This window comes from Bison bison, unplaced genomic scaffold, assembly GCF_000754665.1.
Source record: "Bison bison bison isolate TAMUID 2011002044 unplaced genomic scaffold, Bison_UMD1.0 scf7180017864252, whole genome shotgun sequence".
Taxonomy (NCBI): Eukaryota; Metazoa; Chordata; class Mammalia; order Artiodactyla; family Bovidae; genus Bison; species Bison bison.
In genome coordinates this window covers 2,477,558-2,497,250 of record NW_011494824.1, presented here as the reverse complement: position 1 = coordinate 2,497,250, position 19,693 = coordinate 2,477,558, and the positions used below count along the sequence as shown (strand labels likewise).

Sequence of the window (19,693 nt, the reverse complement as noted above, 5' to 3'; positions counted from 1 at the left end):
TTCAAAAGCAGAGACATTACTTTGCCAACAAAGGTTCGTCTAGTCAAGGCTATGGTTTTTCCTGTGGTCATGTATGGATGTGAGAGTTGGACTGTGAAGAAGGCTGAGCGCCGAAGAATTGATGCTTTTGAACTGTGGTGTTGGAGAAGACTCTTGAGAGTCCCTTGGACTGCAAGGAGATCCAACCAGTCCATTCTGAAGGAGATCAGCCCTGGGATTTCTTTGGAAGGAATGATGCTGAGGCTGAAACTCCAATACTTTGGCCACCTCATGCGAAGAGTTGACTCACTGGAAAAGACTCTGATGCTGGGAGGGACTAGGGGCAGGAGGAGAAGGGGACGACAGAGAATGAGATGGCTGGATGGCATCACTGACTCGATGGACGTGGGTCTGAGTGAACTCTGGGAGTTGGTGAGGGACAGGGAGGCCTGGCGTGCTGCGATTCATGGGGTCGCAAAGAGTCAGACACAACTGAGCGACTGATCTAATCTGATCTGGACAATATCAAGCATACTAACAACCACGAAGCGTATGTGAAGAAATCATAGCTGAAAATGTCCCTAACCTGGGGAAAGAAACACATCCAGGTCCAAGAAGCACAGAATCCCAAACGAGATGAACCAAAAGCAGTTCACATGAAGACAAAATATAATTAAAATGGCAAAAATTAAAGAAAAAGAATTTTAAAAGCAACAAGGGAAAAGCAACTAGTTATCCACAAGGGACCTACCATAAGGCTATCACTGACTTTTCAGGAGAACTGAAAAGTCAGGCCAAAAGGGCATGGCACCTTATATTTAAAGTGATAAAAGGAAAAAACCTTCAACCAAGAACACTCTACCCAGAAAGGCTATCCTTCAGATTGGGAAAAAAGATGAAGAACTTTCTAGACAAGCAAAAGTTAAAAGAGTTCAGCATCACTAAAAGAGCTTTACAAGAAATATTAAAGGGACCTCTCTAAGTAGAAAACGAAGAACCAAATCTAGAAATATGAAACTATGAAGGGAAGAATCTCACTGGTAAAGGCAATCATACAGTAAAGGCAGCAGATCAACAACTGATAAAGCCAGCAGAAAGACTAAAAGACAAAAGTAGTAAAATCATCTATAGCCACATAAGCAGTTAAGGGATAAAGAAAACAAAAACACAAAATATGACCACAAAAACATTAGATGTAGGGGGCAAGGACAGTAAAAATAGCAGTTAGAATGCATTCAAACTGAAGAAATCATCAACTCAAAATAACCACATATATGTGCTGTTGCACCATACTAAGTTGCTTTAGTCAGGTCTAACTCTGCAGCCCTATGGACTGATGCCCTCCTCCAGGGGATCTTCATGAACCCAGGTCTCTTAGTCTTATGCACTGGTAGGTGAAGCGGGTTCTTTACCACTAGTGCCACCTGGGAAACTCCAATCACATATATATAGGTTGTCAATATGAATGAATCTGATGGTTACCAAAAACCAAAAATCAATAATAGATGCACAGAAAGGAAAGGAATCCAAACATAACACTAAAGGTAGTCATCAAATCACAGGGGAAGGGAGCAAAAGAAAACAGAACCAGAGAAGAACTACAACCGCCCTTCAAAACAGTCAACAAAATAGCAGTACATACATACCTATCAATAATTACTTCCAAAGTAAATGGACTAAAAGCTCCAATTAAAAGACACAAGAGTGGCTGAATGGATTAAAAACAAAAACCCATATATACGCTGCCTAAAAGAGACTTACTTCAGATCTAAAGACACACACTGACTGAAAATAAGGGGACAGAACAAAGGTACTCCATACAAATGAAAACAAAAAGCAAACTGGGGGAGCGATACTTATGTCAGACAAAACAGACAGCAAAAAGAGACAAAGAAGCACATTATATGCTAAACGGATCGAGCCAACAAGGAGATGTAACAACTGTATATGTAAATATCTATGTACCCAACATAGACGCACCTGCTAAGTGCATAAAGACAATACTAACGAACATAAAGGCAGAAACTGACAACACAATAATAGCAGAGGACTTTAACACTCCACTTACCTCAATGGACAGATCACCCAGACAGAAAACCAGTAAGGAAATATTGGCCTTAAATGATACATGTGACTAAAGGAACCTAACAGACACACAGACAACATTCTATCCAAAAGCAGCAGGGATACACGTTTGTTTCAAGTGAAGATGGAACATTCTTTAAGATGATAACATGCTAGGCTACAAAACAAGCCTCAAGCAACTAAGGCTTGAGGTGCAACTAGAGATTATCACACTAAGTGAAGTAAGTCAGAAAGAGGAACACAAATACCATATGCTACCACTTACAGTGGAATCTAAAATACAGCACAAATGACCCTATTTACAAAACAGAGAACACTCCTGTGGTTGCCAAAGGGGAGAGAGGGAGGGAAAGGGATGAACTGGGAGTCTGGGGTTAGAAGATGCAAGTTACTACATTTAAAACAGATAAACAAAGGCTTACTGTATAGCTCAGGGAACTGTATCCAGTCTCCTAGGATAAACCATAATGGAAAACAATATTTTAAAAAAAGAATATATATGTGTGTATAACTGAGTCACTTTTCTGTACAGCAGAAATTAGCACAAGCCTGTAAATCAATTATACTTCAATTTCAAATAAAGAAATTTAAGACTGAATTATTAGGCAGCTTTTCCAGTCACAGCAGTGAAAGACTAGAAACCCATTATAAGAAATAAACTGCAAAAAACACATAAGAGTCTAAACAATAAGCTACGAAACAAGCAATTGGTCACTAGTGAACTCAAAAAGGAGATCTGAAAAAATAACTGGAGACAAATGAAAATGTTAATACAATTATCTAAAATCCATGGGATGAGGCAAAAGCAGTTCTAAGAAGTTAAGAGCAACACAAGCCTAACTCAGGAATAAAAAAAATACCAAATAAACAATCTAACCTTACAGGTGAAGGACCTAGAAAAAGAAGGAAAAAATCCAAAGTTAAGAGAAGAAACAATAAAGGTCAGAACAGAAATAAATGATACAAGAAATTCCTGGGAGGTCCAGTGGTTAGGACTCCGTGCTTCCACTGCAGGGGGGCACAGGTTTAATCTCTGTTGGGGAACTAAGATCCTGCAAGCTGCAAGGTACAGACAAAAAAATAAAGAAAGGACACAGAGACTAAAAAAAGAAAAAAGGTCAGTGAAACTAAGAGCTGGTTCTTTGAAAAAATAAACAAAATTGTTAAGCCTTTAGACAGACTCATCATCAAAGAGGACCCAAATAAATAAAATCAGAAATCAAACAGAAGTTACAATTGATATTGCAGAAATAAAAAGAATAAGAGTTTTCTATGAACAATGATATGCCAATAAAATGGACAACTCAGAAAAAAATGGATAAATCCTGAAAAACATAGTCGCCCAAGACTGAATCCGGATAATATAAAAAATATCAATGAACCATTTACCAGAAATGAAAATGATTCAATAATCAAAGAACTCATAAGTAATAAAAATCCAGGACCAGATGACCTCACAAGTGAATTCTACCAAACACTTACAGAATAGTTAAAAAACATAAAAGATGATGCTGTGAAAGTGCTGCACTCCATATGCCAGCAAATTTGGCAAAATCAGCAGTGGCCACAGGACTGGAAAAGGTCAGTTTTCATTCCAATCCCAAAGAAAGGCAATGCCAAAGAATGTTCAAACTACCGCACAGTTGCAGTCATCTCACACGTTAGTCAAGTGATGCTTAAAATTCTCCAAGCCAGGCTTCAACAGTACATGAACTGGGAAGTTCCAGATGTTCAAGCTGGATTTAGAAAAGGCAGAGGAACTGGAGATCAAATTGCCAACATCCGTTGGATTATCCAAAAGGCAAGAGAGTTCCAGAAAAACATCTACTTCTGCTTTATTGACTACATCAAAGCCTCTGACTATGTGGATCACGACAAACTGTGGAAAATCCTTAGAGATGGGATTACCCGACCACCTAACCTGCCTCCTGAGAAATCTGTATGCAGGTCAAGAAGCAACAGTTAAAACCAGACATGGAACAATGGACTGGTTTCAAGTTGGGAAAGGAGTACATCAAGGCTGTATATTATCACCCTGCTTATTTTACTTATATGTAATGAGTACATCATGAGAAAGGTCGGGTTGGATAAAGCACAAGCTGGAATTAAGATTGCTAGGAGAAATATCAATAACCTCAGATATGCAGATGACACCACCCTCATGGCAGAAAGTGAAGAGGAACTGAGGAGCAAGCCTCTTGATGAAAGTGAAAGGGGAGAGTAAAAAGTTGGCTTAAAACTCAACATTCAAAAAACGAAGATCATGGTATCTGGTCCTATCAGTTCAGTTCAGTTCAGTTCAGTCGCTAAGTCATATCCAACTCTGCGACCCCATGAATCACAACACGCCAGGCCTCCCTGTCCATCTGGTCCCAGCACTTCATGGCAAATAGATGGAGGAACAATGGAAACAGTGACAGACTTTATTTTGAGGGGCTCCAAAATCACTGCAGATGGTGAATGCAGTTGTGAAATTAAAAAAGATGTTTGTTCCTTGGAAGAAATGCTATGAGCAATCTAAACAGCACATTGAAAAGCAAAGACATTACTTTGGCAACAAAGGTCCATATAGTCAAAGCTATGGTTTTTCCAGTAGTCATGTATGGATGTGAGAGTTGGACTATAAAGAAAGCTGAGCACAGAAGAATTGATGCTTTTGAACTGTGGTGTTAGAGAAGACTCTTGAGAGTCCCTTGGACTGCAGGGAGATCCAACCAGTCCATCCTAAAGGAAATCAGTCCTGAATATTCATTGGAAGGAATGATGCTGAAGCCAAAGCTCCAATACTTTGGCCACCTGCTATGAAGAACTGACTCATTGGAAAAGACCCTGAGGCTGGGAAAGACTGAAGGTGGGTGGAGAAGGGGATGAGAGAGGATGAGATGGTTGGATGGCATTACTGACTCGATGGACATGAGCTTCAGCAGGCTCGAGTGGTTGGTGATGGACAGGGAAGCTCAGCATGCTGCAGTTCATGGGGTCGCAAAGAGTCAGACATGACTGAGCTGAACTGAACTACTGAACTAACCTGTCTTTCTCAAATTATTCTAAGAAGTTAAAGAGGAAGGAACATTTTGAACTCACTCTATAAGGCCAGCATCAGCCTGACACAAAAACCAAACACACCACAAATAAAATTTCAGGCCAATATCACTGATGAACACAGATGTAAAAATACTAGCATACCAAATTCAACAATATATTAAAAGACCACACAATATGATCAAATGGGATTTATCCCAGGCATGCAAGGATGGTTCAATACCCACAAATCAATCAACAAGATATACCACACTAACACAGTGAAGAATAAAAATCATATGAATATCTCAACAGATACAGAAAAAGTTTTTGACAAAATTCAACATCAACTTATGATAAACTAAACAAAGTAAATACAAAAGAAATGTACTTCAACATAATAAAGGTCATATATAACAAACCCACCCTGGAGGAGGGCATGGCAACCCAATCCAGTATTCCTGCCTGAGGATCCCATGGACAGAGGAGCCTGGTGGGCTATAGTCCAAGGGGTCACAAAGAGTCAGACACGACTGAAACTACTTAGCACACACACATACATATGACAAACCCATATCCAACATCATACTCAATGGTGAAAAGCTGAAGCATTTTCTCTAAGATCAGGCACAAGACAGGTGTCACACTTGCCACATTTATTCAACACAGTATTGGAAGTCCTCACCACAGAAAACAGACAAGAAAAAGAAAGAAAAGAAACCCAAACTAGAAAAGAAGTTAAATTGTCACTGTTTGCAGGAGACATGGGAGAAGGCAATGGCACCCCACTCCAGTACTCTGGCCTAGAAAATCCCATGGACGGAGGAGCCGGGTAGGCTGCAGTCCATGGGGTAGCTAAGAGTCGGACACGACTGAGCGACTTCACTTTCACTTTTCACTTTCATGCATTGCAGAAGGAAATGGCAACCCACTCCAGTGTTCTTGCCTGGAGAATCCCAGGGACGGGGGAGCCTGGTGGGCTGCCGTCTATGGGGTCGCACAGAGTCGGACACGACTGAAGCGACTTAGCAGCAGCAGCAGCAGCAGCAGCAGGTGACGTGATACAATAGATAGAAAATCCTAAAGACATTACGAAAAACTATGAGAACCAATATGAATTCAGTAAAGCTTCAGAATACAAATATACAAAATACAGAAACCTGCTGCATTTTTATATACTTAACAAAAAACTACAAGAGAAATTAAGAAAACAATCACATTTATAACTGCATCAAAAAGAGTAAAATATCTAGGAATAAATCAAACCAAAGAGGTAAGAGACTCATACTCTGAAAACTCTAGGATACTGATGAAAGAAAGGGAAAGATATACTGTGCTCATGGATTAGGGGAATTAATACTGTTAAAATGGCTATACTATATCCAAAGCAATCTATATACTTAATGCAGTGCCTATCAAATTCTAATAGTGTTTTTCATAGAACTAGAAAAAATTCTGTAATTTGTAGGGAAACAAAAAAAGAACCCAAATAGCCAAAACAATCTTCAGAAAGAAGAACAAAGCTGGAGGTACCATGCACTCCAATGTAAAAATACACTACAAAGCTACAGTAACCAGCAGTATGGTACCAGCACAAAAGACACACAGATCAATGTAATAGCATAGAACCCAGAAATAAACTGCCATTTATATGGGCAACTAATCTATGACAAGGGAGGCGAGGATACACAATGGGAAAAGACTGCCTCTTTAGTAAATGGCGTTGGGAAAACTAAACAGCTAAATGCAAAAAAGTGAAACTGGACCATTTTCTCACACCATACACAAAAATAAATTCAGAATAGATTAAAGACTTAAATGTCACAAAGGAGGAAAGAATATACAATGGAGAAAAGACAGTCTCTTCAGCAAGTGATGCTGGGAAAGCTGACAGCCACATATAAAAAGCAGTAAAGTTAGAATATTCCCTCATAGCCTACCCAAAAATAAACTCAAAATGGCCTTAAAGACTTAAATATTAAGACATGATGCCGTAAAACTCTTAGAAGAGAACATGGGTAAAATATTCTTTGACAAAGAGTAGCAATGTTTTCATATGTCAGTGTTTCAAAGCTACAGAAATACAAACAAAGGGGACCTAATCAAATTCACATGCTTTTGCACAGCAAACTAGACTATAAATGAGCAAAAGGACAACCTACAGACGGGGAGAAAATCTTCACAAATGATGTGACTAATGACGATTTCCAAAGTACATAAACAGCTCATACAACTCAGTAAGAAAAGAAAAACAAATAACACAATCAAAAAATTGGGCAGAAGACCTAAACAGACATTTCTCCAAAGAAAACATACAGATAGCCAAAAGGCCCATGAAAAGATGCTTCTTTGCTAATTATTAGAGAAATGCAAGTCAAAACTATAATGAAGTAACATCCCACACTGTTCAGAATGGCCATGATTAAGAAGTCTACAAATAATAAATGCTGGAGATGGTGTGGAGAAAAGAGAACCCTCCTATACTGTTGATGGGAATATAAGTTGTGCGGCCACTATGGAAAATAGTATGGAAGTTCCTTAAAATGCTAAAAATAGAGTTACACTGGGCTTCCAAGGTGGCTCAGTGGTCAAGAATCCACTTGCTAATGCAGGAGACATGGGTTCGATCCCTGGGTTGGGAAGATCCCCTGGAGAAGGAAAAGGCAACCCACTCCAGTATTCCTGCCTGGGGAATCCCATGGACAGAGGAGCCTGGTGGGCTACAGGGGTCGCACAGAGTGGGATACGACTGAGCCTGCACACAAGACTGAGCATGGACACAGAGAGTTACACTAAGGTCCATCAATCCTACTCCTGGGCAGATATCCAGAGAAAACTAATTCAAAAAGACACATGCACACCAATATTCACAGCAGCACTGTTTATAACAGCCAAGACACAGAAGCAATCTGAAAGTTCACAGACAGATCAACTGGTAAGGAGGTGGTATATACACACAACGGACTCTACTCAGCCATAAAAAGGATCACGCCATTTGTAGCAACGTGGACACAACCAGAGAGTATCATCCTAAATGAAGTAGACCAGAAAAAGACAAGGATTATATAAACCACTTATACATGGAATCTCAAACATGACACAAACTCACTCACAAAACAGAAACAGACATGGGGTCACAACGAGTCAGACACGAGCACACATGCAAGCAAGCAACCTATTTTCCCAAAAGATACCAATTCACACTAATAAATATACACAGATCCTATATTTGCTGGCAGTGGATTTTCTTCTTACGTTTCCTAACATAAGTAACAGCTCAACATAACTAAGAATGTGGAACTTTTACCCACAGCTGCTTACAAACTGTTTTTCTCCTGTTGTGAGTTGTGCACTGCCATCAGCTTATCCACAGATGCTCTGAATGGTCTTCTTCCAAATTACACAACACAAGAGTACTTTACCTGCCCTATATCTACCTGCTTCAAACTTTAAAAAATTTTTTCAGTGGTCAATTTCAGGCTGAAAAAAAGAAAAAAAAATGTTCTAGTAACTGAGAATTTGTAAAAAGTCCATGTTTTCCCCATGTAAAAGTTTCTTGATTGATTCTAGTATCTTATTATTATAATAATATTATAATGATATAATCTAATTAAATGCTATATTTAAAATACAGACTTACTGGGTAGGGTGGATAGGGAGACTGGGACTGGCATATATACACTGTACGTGTGTGCTCAGTTGCTCAGTCGTGTCTGACTTTGTGGCCCCGTGGACTGCAGCCCACCAGGCTTCCCTGTCCATGGGATTCTCCAGGCTAGTTACTGGAGTGGGTTGCCGTTTCCTACGCCAAGGGGTCTTCTTGAACCAGGGACTGAATTTGAGTCTCCTGTGTCTCCAGCATTGGCAGGTAGATTCCTTCCCGTAGCACCACCAGGAAGTCATATATACACTGCTATGTATAAAATAGATAACTAACGAGAACCAACTGTACAGCACAGGGAACTCCACTCAGTGCTCTGTAGTGATCTAAATGGGAAGGAAACCCAGGGAAGAGGAGACATACACATTTGTGGCTGAATGACTCTGCTGCAGAGCAGAAACTAACACAACACTATAAGGCAAATATACTCTAATTAAAATTAAAAAAAAAAAGCAGAGTTACTAAATGATTTTCAGTTTCATCAAAAATTTTGGTTTTGGGATTTCCCTGGTGGTCTAGTGGTTAGGAATTCAGCTTCCAAAGCAGGGACACGCCTATCCCTGTTGGAGGAACTAAGATCCCATATGCTGCCGGCCAGCTGAACCTAGGCACTACAATCAGAGAAGCCCACACACCACAATAAAGAGCCTGCACGCCACGAAAGACCCAGAGCAGCCAAATAAATAAAGCAGAATGTAAAAAAATATTTTGGCTTAACTATGCCACCACTGTATAAGTTTTAAAAATTATGATGACATTACCTTTTCTTCATTTGTTGTAGAAGAATCTGGATCCTTTCTCTTCTTCTTCAATTTTTTATCTTTACTTTGTTTTGTGCCAGAAGTCTGATAAGGCTGCAAATCCACTCGAGAATGAAACTGGTATCGACCACTTTCCACATCACAGTAGTAATAAATTCCAGTGGAGGGATCATAATACAGCTGGTTTTCCTTTCAAAGTGAAGGGAACAGTAAGTTCTATTCATGATGAAATAAAATAGAAAACTAAACTTCCTAGTAAATGTGTTTCTTTAAAGAATTACAGTCTTTTCTGGAAAAAAAAATAAAGATAACATAATAAAAATGCTTGTAATTTTCCAAAATACTTTACCATTCAATATCTCCTCTAGTTTTCCAAGTGTGGAAAATAAATACATTTATATATTAAATTAAATCTCATATAATTGCCAACATTTGACCATGTTTATGCTTACAGAAATAGCAACTTCAGATGGTTCGACAAGAAACCTTTAGAAGTCATGAAAACTAAGGTATGCATCAGAAAAAGGTGACCACATAAAAGCAATTTCAGACTCATTATCTATATAATTACATGGTAATGATTTGGTAGTATAAACCCCTAAACCCTCCTCTCAATGTCATAAAACAAAGATGTGCCTCTTACTGTTCACGATTCAAAACTCTGGAGAAAATTTGAAAATAAAATTAAGCTCATGAATACTATAACATAACATTCTATACAAAGAAATCAAACAATTGTCTTCACTAATCAATTCTACACTAAGCAACTACATAAGACTTACTGTATGTAAAGCAGCCATACAATATAGAATTTTGGTCAATTATGGATAAAAACTAGAAAGATAAAATTATAGAATCATCTGCATTTATTAGATACTGGCCAAGATTTAATTGAATAGTCTATATCTTATTTACATCATAAATCCATGCAGATCAGACCTGGAAACATCTGGCAATACACTGAGATTAAGCAACTAAAGCTTCCTGAAAAAGAATTATTTTTCTAAGTGTTGATATTATTGCAATTTACTAATTCATTTTGTAAATCGATTACAAAAAATATTTATAATTCTCACTATCCTTCTTTTAGCTAAAAAACTGAATGGAAGCTTTAAATCTTTATTTCCAGCAATAACAGAACTTCTACAACTGAAATCTTTTTAATCTGCTACCTTTCAGCCCGAAATACAGACATTTCAAATATGTAAGAAAATTTTTATTTAATTAAAATAAAATGAAAACTAGCAAAATAAAAATAGCAAAACAATGAAGCCCCTACTCCAAAGACACACACACAACCTGCAGAATGTAATTAAGCATTTATGGAGGAGATGTCAGGAGGAAAGTTACAGAAAGGAAGGTAGAAGAATGACAAAGACTAATGTCATATACTTAGAAATTGCATATTTTCCTAGAAACCAACTAACTCATTATTATTTTCTTTGCTAATAAGAGTTTAAACATTTATTTTCTGGGTATTAATTAACATTTTCAATTGGCATACTCCTATGAAAGAAAACCCTCTCTTTACAAAGTATGTACAAAGTACTGTACCAAGTGCAAATGACAAGCTAATGAAATCAATTATCTAACTAAAATATGTACTCTTATCATTATGTTCCCTAGATTAGTTAATAGCAGTTCCTGTAACTGCAATTGTGAATATCTGCTCCCCTTTGTGGCACTCACTACATTCTGTAATTCCTGAACCAGATCATATTTGTAGACCACAGAGGTTGAAGAATGTGGGTATACTGAGTTCCATCATTACTGTCATCAAAACTTGAAAGAATCCAACTAAGTACTAGATCTTCAACAGTCAAAACACTGCATTATAAATAAAGAATTTTATTTTCTGGTTTTGCCCTAGTTAGTGGTTCACTGTATTTCTGATTCCACACTAATTCCCTAGTTCTCACTGTTAACAGATTGATTTTAAGTAGAATGCTTAAAAGACACAGAAAAGAAAACACTAACTATAACACATGCCATAAAGAACTTTTAAAAAAAGACTCCTTTGTGGACTAAAATGAATTCACAAAGATACAGGTATTTGAAACAATTAAAAAAAAAAAAATTCTCACCCCCAAGCCTAGAACTAACAATGTTACTTGTGTATAAATTCTATGAAAAAATGTTAAGCTCTTAAACATTTTACAAAATGCAGTTTTCACCTCTTTTTATTAATAAATATGCTAACATTTTTGTATGTTACTTTACACGTAAAGGTTATTAGATCTCTCTAAAATAGTCATCTATAATAACACAACTGACTCATCTAATTAAATAAACATAAAAGTATAGTATCATAAGCTATTTTATAAATCTTTATTCTTATCAAGTAGCTCTGAATCAAACAATTTTTACATGCACCTCCCTGCTTTTCTTAATTCAACCTAAGGTTTAATATTAAGCATTCAAGCAGCAAAGAACACAACCATCCAGTATGAAAAGGTCTGAGACACTTACGGAATCATAATAGAATCCAGTACTGTGATCAAAATACAACCCAGTGTTCTCATCGTAACTGAAGCCAGTCTGCGACACAGCAGCTTCTGCCGCAGCTCTCAAACTCTCAGCCAGTGACGAACCTTCTAAGGATGCATTCTCTGTTGCTAACGCAGACGCTGGCTCCTAGATATGGTACAATCATGTCAAATAGGACAAAATCATCCTTAAATAAAAAAGTAGCACAATTTAAAACAATAAATAGACCTATAAACTATTTGGAATATAAGACCTCAGTTTCTGCAATGGAAAGGGATGGCTATCAATTACAATTTGATTGCCTTTAAAAAATATGTCAATTAATTCAAATCTGACCCAGTTTTGAAGACATGAGTGAGTGAGTGACCATTATTCAAAAATAAATATCTAATACCATAGGGAAGCGATCCACAAAATACAGACTGAATTATTCTTTACGACAAATGATCAGGATTCTTCAATAGTTACAGGCTCAAAGGGAAACAATTTTAGAAAATAGATGGGTGAGGAAAGCTATGAATTCTATATAACACATTAAGCAGTTGCCCTGTATAAACCTTACGGGATCCTGATTCAAACAAACTGTAGAAACTAATTTATAAAGCATTCTGGGAAATTTGACAATGGCATGATGTTAGACATACAGGAAGCGTTGAAAGAAGCTGGTGTGAGCATGGTATTGTGGTTGTTTAAGATTGTTTGATTGAGTCAAAACATACTGACAAATTTTGCTTTAGTTTATGTGTACCATACTTTTTTTTGGAACACAATAGAGTAGGAAAACAATTACACATAAGTTTTAATTTTTGTTTCTCAAAAAGTGTATAATTTACTACATAATTACAGGATGTTTACAACCCTTGCATATGCTGTGATAAAAGAAGGAACTCTATTTTTCTCCATAACAACAACAAAGAACAAGTTACTGTAATAACAGTTCCAAGTAAAGCACTCTATTACCTGTGAATTCGAGGCAAAATGGTCCTCTTGTCCAAGATTTTCTGTTATATCAGTACCAGCATAAGTATCATTTTCTATGCGTGACTGGTCTTTAGAACTAAAAGTAGAAGCTTCGATATCCTTATCTTCCTGAACTGAGAGTTCAGATGCTTTATTTGGAAGATTAACTTCATTATAGTATGTCTGATAGTAATAATCTATTGCAAAAACATAAAGTGATATCATGTTACAATAGCATATATAAAAAGAATTCCAAAACATTGCCAGCAAACACAAAAGAGCACACATTGCACACAACTTGTAATTTTACAATTATACACATTTTAACAGATTAAAATGAATAGTGCAAGTAAATCTGCAGAAGTATATATCTTTGATTCTTATGTCACCTTCAGTTACCTGAGCTGTCAAGCTAAAAAGAAAAAAAGGTAAGCAGATTTGGATTTTCCATAGCAAGAGGAAAAAGAGAAAACAGGTAGATAGATTGTGTTCTGTCAAAAAAAAATTAGCAACTCTTAAAAATATCTAACCACATACCTTAGTATCGTTGAATATCAAATGATAATGGAATAAAGACAACATGTCAAGGGCTCAATTTTCCATCAAATTTCAGTCATGATGCTGACTTTTTAAAAAAACATAATATCATAATTTAGCTAAGTTGTGCACAGAATAAACAAGGCAAAATTGATTGGGAAAGACCATTTCTTGTGATTTCTATTTCTTAAAACCCATGTGCTCAGTTATTTCGGAGAAGGCAATGGCACCCCACTCCAGTACTCTTGCCTGGAAAATCCCATGGACAGAGGAGCCTGGTGGGCTGCAGTCCATGGGGTCGCTAAGAGTCAGACACAGCTGAGTGACTTCACTTTCACTTTTCACTTTCATGCATTGGAGAAGGCAATGTCAACCTACTCCAGTGTTCTTGCCTGGAGAATCCCAGGGACAAGGGAGCCTGGTGGGCTGCTGTCTATGGGGTCGCACAGAGTCGGAAACGACTGAAGCGACTTAGCAGCAGCAGCAGCTCAGTTATTTTGCCTCTCAACATCATGCCATTGATGAGGCCAAGATTGTAGGCCCACTCTCCTCCCAGAAGGACCTAAGAGACTGACACTGAACTGAAACTAAGTGGAATACCTCAACAAGAAAACACATCCCCTGGCCACAAGTAAGGCCAGACGAGAGGAGACGGTTTACAGCAGAGCAAAAACTACTCAGTGAACCTGCCACTGAAAACACCAGCAATACTATGTATTTATAAGAGTAACAGTAAGTTCTACTTTCCCATCACAAGAGCAAATAGATTATCTGAAAATACCAAGTCATATAGAGAAAAGGCAACTTTGTAACAGCTCTATTTATCTAGAGGTGTATATATATATATTTTTTTTTTTTTAAGTTTAAAGAAAACGTCACATTAGCATGATTTGAAGGTAAAAGTATTCGGATAGCTTCACTATAAGGTGAATACCTGAGATTGACCAAGGAGGGTGGTTCTCTGTTTGCACTTCTACATCAGACTTTTTATTATCTTCGTTTCTCCCACAATGGAGTATTTTACTGAGCTCTTCTACCTGAAAGAAAAAAAGGCTTTAGGAAAAATAAACCATACAGCAATCTACTAATATGTACATTATTCTCCTAATATTACAGTAATTATTTTTCCTGGTAAAAGTTTGGAGAAGTACCAGTATGGGCTAGTTTCCTTTCAGAAAAACTGAAAATACTATAATTGGCTTTCACCTTTTACATCTGCAAAGGGAGATGTTATTCCTATACTCTCTTGCAAAACCTCAGACTATTCCTTCCAAAAATCAGACTGACTACATTAGTAAGACCCTGTGAACAATTTATTTCTAACAAAATAAGAATGCCTTTATACTAACATTTTAACTGGTCAGCAGCTCTCCCTGAGGAGAAATAAATTACCTAGTACCATTCAGTGTTCTGTACCTGGAATTAACTACTCACTTAAATAATGTCACTCATATACATTAACACACTTTTTTCTTGAAATAGTAATCTTATACCTAAATAAATGGAGCAGAAGGGAACAGAGATGACTGCCTCAGAGGGGCATTTGGGCTCCCTGTGCCTCACTGAAGGTCAAGGCCAGAGCACCAGAGTGTGAAGAACACCCATTGACAGACAAGAGCATCCTTATTAGCAACCTCAGTCAGACAGGGTCTCAATGCAAGACTCAGTTCAACTTAGTTCAGTCCAGTTACTCAGTTGTGTCCAACTCTTTGCGACCCCGTGAACCGCAGCACGCCAGGCCTCTCTGTCTGTCACCAACTGCCGGAGTTCACCCAAACTCATATGCATCAATTCGGTGATGCCATCCAGCCATTTCATCCTCTGTTGTCCCCTTCTCCTCCTGCCTTCAATCTTTCCCAGAATCAGGGTCTTTTCAAATGAGTCACCTCTTCATATCAGGTGGCCAAAGTATTGGAGTTTCAGCTTCAGTATCAGTCCTTCCAATGAACACCCAGGATTTCGTTTAGGATGGACTGGTTGGATCTCCTTGCAGTCTAAGGGACTCTCAAGAGTCTTCTCCAACACCACAGTTCAAAAGCATCAATTCTTCGGCGCTCAGCTTTCTTTATAGCCCAACTCTCACATCCATATGTGATCACTGGAAAAACCACAGCCTTGACTAGACAGACCTTTGTTGGCAAAGTAATGTCTCTGCTTTTTAATATGCTATCTAGGTTGGTCATAGCTTTTCTTCCAAGGAGCAAGCATCTTTTAATTTCATGGCTGCAGTCACCATCTGCAGTGATTTTGGGGCCAAAGAAAATAAAGTCTGTCACTGTTTCCATTGTTTCCCATCTATTTGCCATGAAGTGATGTAACCAGATGCCATGATCTTAGTTTTCTGACTGCCTAGCTTTAAGCCAACTTTTTCACTCTCCTCTTTCATTTTCCTCAAGAGGCTCTTTAGTTCTTCTTCACTTTCTGCCATAAGGGTGGTGTCATCTGCATATCTGAGGTTACTGATATTTCTCCCGGCAATCCTGATTCCAGCTTCTGCTTCATCCAGCCCAGAGTTTCTCATGATGTACTCTGCATAGAAGTTAAATAAGCAGGGTGACAATATACACCCTTGACGTACTCCTTTCCTGATCTGGAAAAGTCTGCTGTTCCATGTCCACTTCTAACTGTTGCTTCCTGATTTGCATACAGATTTCTCAGGAGGCAGGTCAGGTGGTCTGGTATTCCCATCTCTTTCAGAATTTTCCACAGTTTATTGTGATCCACACAGTCAAAGGCTTTGGCATAGTCAATAAAGCAGAAATACATGTTTTTCTGGAATTCTCTTGCTTTTTCAATGATGCAATGTGAGATTATGTTCCTTATAAGCATGAAACTAAAATACAAGCTTCCACATATTTTTTTCATGTTACACAGAGGTTAAAAAGAGAAAGATGGTAAGACTGATTATATACTGATTATCTATGCATTTCATAAATGATCAGATCTGCTGCTACCAAAGCTGGAACTAGAGTGAAGCAATCAAGGCACCAAAGGCACAAAATTTAAGGAGGCACTCACACTTAGGCTCATCAAAGTTTAAGATAGTACCTGACAATCAGTACCCCCTTGAATTTTTCGCCTTAGGCTACTGATCGCCTTGCCCTAATCCTGGTTCTGGCTACTACTACTATTACTGTGAACAAGATAATTTATTTAGCACGTGCTACATTCTAGGCACCGCACTTGGTACTCTGGATGACATCTCATTCATTCTTACAACCACCTTACAAACCGGCTGTCTTAATCCCCATTTTAAACATGAGAAATTTAAAGAGATAAAGTAATTTGCACAAAGTTTCTTTGACTTCAAAGCCTGTACATTTATGTATTTTCCTGCTAGTTCAACTTCAATTCTCAAGCCAATTTTTTACTGCTCCAGATAAACCACTATCTAGTAATTAGCAATGACAGTTAACAAACTCCACCCAACACCAGGGGAGGCTGACTAGAAAGATAGTAAAGAGTCATTACTATCATTAGGAAAGTTACAGCTTTCTGTGCATTTCAATTTTTCATATTAGACAACCATCAAGTTAACACTAATAACCAAAATGCTGGCTCTTCAAAGACTAGCAGAAACATTTTTAGAATCTCTGTAGCAAGCAGAACTTTCACAATTTAGAATTATAAAAGCATTTTTTTAAGGCTATCAAATTTTGCTCCCCTTTCCCCACAATATTTTAACCGTATTAGTAGTCTCCTGTAGGTGTCCAAGAAATAGCTGTTGAGTAACCAAACACAAATTTTCTATATCATAATATTAACAACTCCATACAATGGTCACAGAAAGTCATTGCAACTCAGCACTTATTTGCATAGCTTATTTGACAAAGCATAACAAAGTCTGATACTGTAATTTTCACCCTACATATGTGGTTTTAGGAAATGTACCAATATATGTCAAAGGACAACAGTTTAACTGAAATTAATAATTACATGTAAATATAACTTGTTGGGAAAGAATGCAATAGCCCCAAAAAATCAAGCTGGAAAATTATGCTGCTTAAAAATTCAAGGGGGTACTGATTCTCAGGTACTATCGTAAACTTTCAGGAGCCTAAGTGTGAGTTCCTCCTTAAATTTTGTGCCTTAGGTGCCTTGTTGACGTCACTCTAGTTCCAGCTTCAGTGGTAGTAGCAGATGTCTGTCAGTTTAAATATTTGCCCTTACTGTATTTTATGGCAAAGAGTTAGCTGTTTAGTGTCTTTAACAAGCAGAGTTCTATCTTCCCGACTTCCACCAGACAACTCAAGATAAATGCCCAGAAAAACCTCACATTAATACCTTCTTGTTGTTTAGCCGCTCAGTCGTGTCTGACTCTTCACGACCCTATGGACTGTAGCCCATTAGGCTCCTCTGTCCATGGGATTTCCCAGGCAAGAATACCGAAGGGGATTGCCATTACCTGCTCCACACGATTTTCCGAACCCCCCTACTCACGTCTCCTGAATTGGCAGGTGGATTCTTTTACCACTGAGCCACCAGGGAAGCCCCCTTACATATCCATAGCGATCAAAACGGTGAAATAGCTTATGGACGCTTAATTTGACTTAACCTTCATCAGTTGGTGCCATCATTCTCATTTTATGGGCAACCAAGGCTCAATTCAAGGCTCAACCAAGGTCGCAAAGAGTCGGACACGACTGAGCGACTGAACTGGAACTGGAAAGCTCAATTTCAGTTCGCCCTTCTAGACAATGATAAATGGGGCTCTGACTGCAATTGGTGCTTTACAAACTCAAAAAGTGATATGGAATATTATAAATGTGCCTACTGCCAAGGGGATTTTACAAGTGAGAATGAAAACTCAAGGTCCTTAAGTTCACTTCACGCCCGGCCGCAACTGCAGCTCACGCATTTCATCTAAACCGAGCACCCCAACTCTTAGGTTTGTTCCAAAGGTTCTTGTAATTAAAATAGCACAACTTTTAACTCTCCCAGGTACTCTCTAAAGCAGTCCAGGGCCCTGCCAGGGAGCCCTCCCGAGGCGATCCCAGCCCTCGAAGGCCTCGCAGCGGGCTGGGTGGGGCTTGGGGCTGGAACCGGAAGGCGCACCTGGGTGCGGAGCTCCTGGTTGTTGCTCTCGGCGCTCTGGTACAGCCGCTCCGTGTGATGCAACAGCTTCTCGATCTCCCGCACTTGTCGCTTGCAGCTCCGCAGCTCGCGTTCCAACGTCTCCACCTTGCGCCTCAGCTGGGCCAGCTCAGGCTCGGGGGAGGGTGGCGGCGACGGAGACAACGAAGGCGGCGGCGCCTCGGAGGCCATGGGGTCCGGCGCGAGGCGGCCCGTGGGCGCGGAGGGGGCTGCGCTCAGACCGAGGTGGACGCCGGCAGACCCGGGAGCCAAGGGAGCGCGCGGGCAGCGAAAGGCGGCCTCAGCTCCGCCCGGCCGCGGCGGCCCCTGGCCATGACGCCCTGAAGCTTGTTCCCTGTAGCCGAGAGGGACTGCGGACAAACAAACAAGGAACAGATAATGGGCACGGCCCAGCCAGGCCGGCTTTCAAACAGTAAAACTTTATTGGTAACTTCCCGTCCAACCGATCCCGTAAGCCGCAGAAACGTTAGACAAATGGGCGGGATAGAGAAGGGACCGAAGCGATCCGGCCGTTTCTCGGCGGAACCGGAAACGATGGTGTTGGCGGTGGGCCAGACGGAAAAGGAAGCGACGGGAACCGAGAAAGGCCTTACGGCGCACAAGCGCGGGCTACCGGGTGGGCGGGGCGGGGGCGGGGCGGTACCGAGGGCGTGGAAAGCCAATGCAAAAGCTGCTACAGACTGTAGCCCAGGAGAGAGGAACTAGGTCGAGCATTCTTGCGGGCTTTTACCATCGTAAGCTTTCAAAACGTTTTCAAACTTTTTGCAGAGTTCACTTCCTAGCTGCTTATTTTACAGATAATAGCGAATCTCCAAGAAATTATTTGCCAAGAATTAATGGCTCAAGCGGTAAAGAATCTGCCTGCAATGCAGGAGACACAAGAGACGCGGGTTCCCTGGGTCAGGAAGACCCCCTGGAAAAGGAAAGGGCAACCCACTCCGGGATTCTTGCCTGGAAAATTCGATAGACAGAGAAGCCTGGCGGCCTGCAGTCCATGGAGTCTCTAAAGAGTCAGACACGACTTAGCGACTAAACCAAACCATAGAATTAATACTAAACCAGGACTGAAACGTAGTGTTCTGATGCTCTGCTTGCTTAGTGCTTCTGC

General features: G+C 39.4%; 1 protein-coding gene across 1 annotated transcript in view; it reads right to left on the bottom strand.

Annotated features, from left to right (window-relative positions):
• AGGF1 (angiogenic factor with G patch and FHA domains 1) overlaps window positions 1-19,109 on the bottom strand; it is a 47,017-nt gene extending 27,908 nt beyond the window's left edge. The window contains exons 1-5 of the mRNA XM_010847619.1: window positions 18,547-19,109; window positions 14,426-14,528; window positions 12,955-13,151; window positions 11,977-12,141; window positions 9,508-9,696 (exon numbers count right to left, since the gene is read on the bottom strand). Coding sequence (XP_010845921.1) covers window positions 9,508-9,696; window positions 11,977-12,141; window positions 12,955-13,151; window positions 14,426-14,528; window positions 18,547-18,756 — 864 coding nt within the window. The 5' untranslated portion in view covers window positions 18,757-19,109. The remainder of the gene's footprint in view (window positions 1-9,507; window positions 9,697-11,976; window positions 12,142-12,954; window positions 13,152-14,425; window positions 14,529-18,546) is intronic.
• Between the last annotated feature and the right edge of the window lie 584 nt (window positions 19,110-19,693).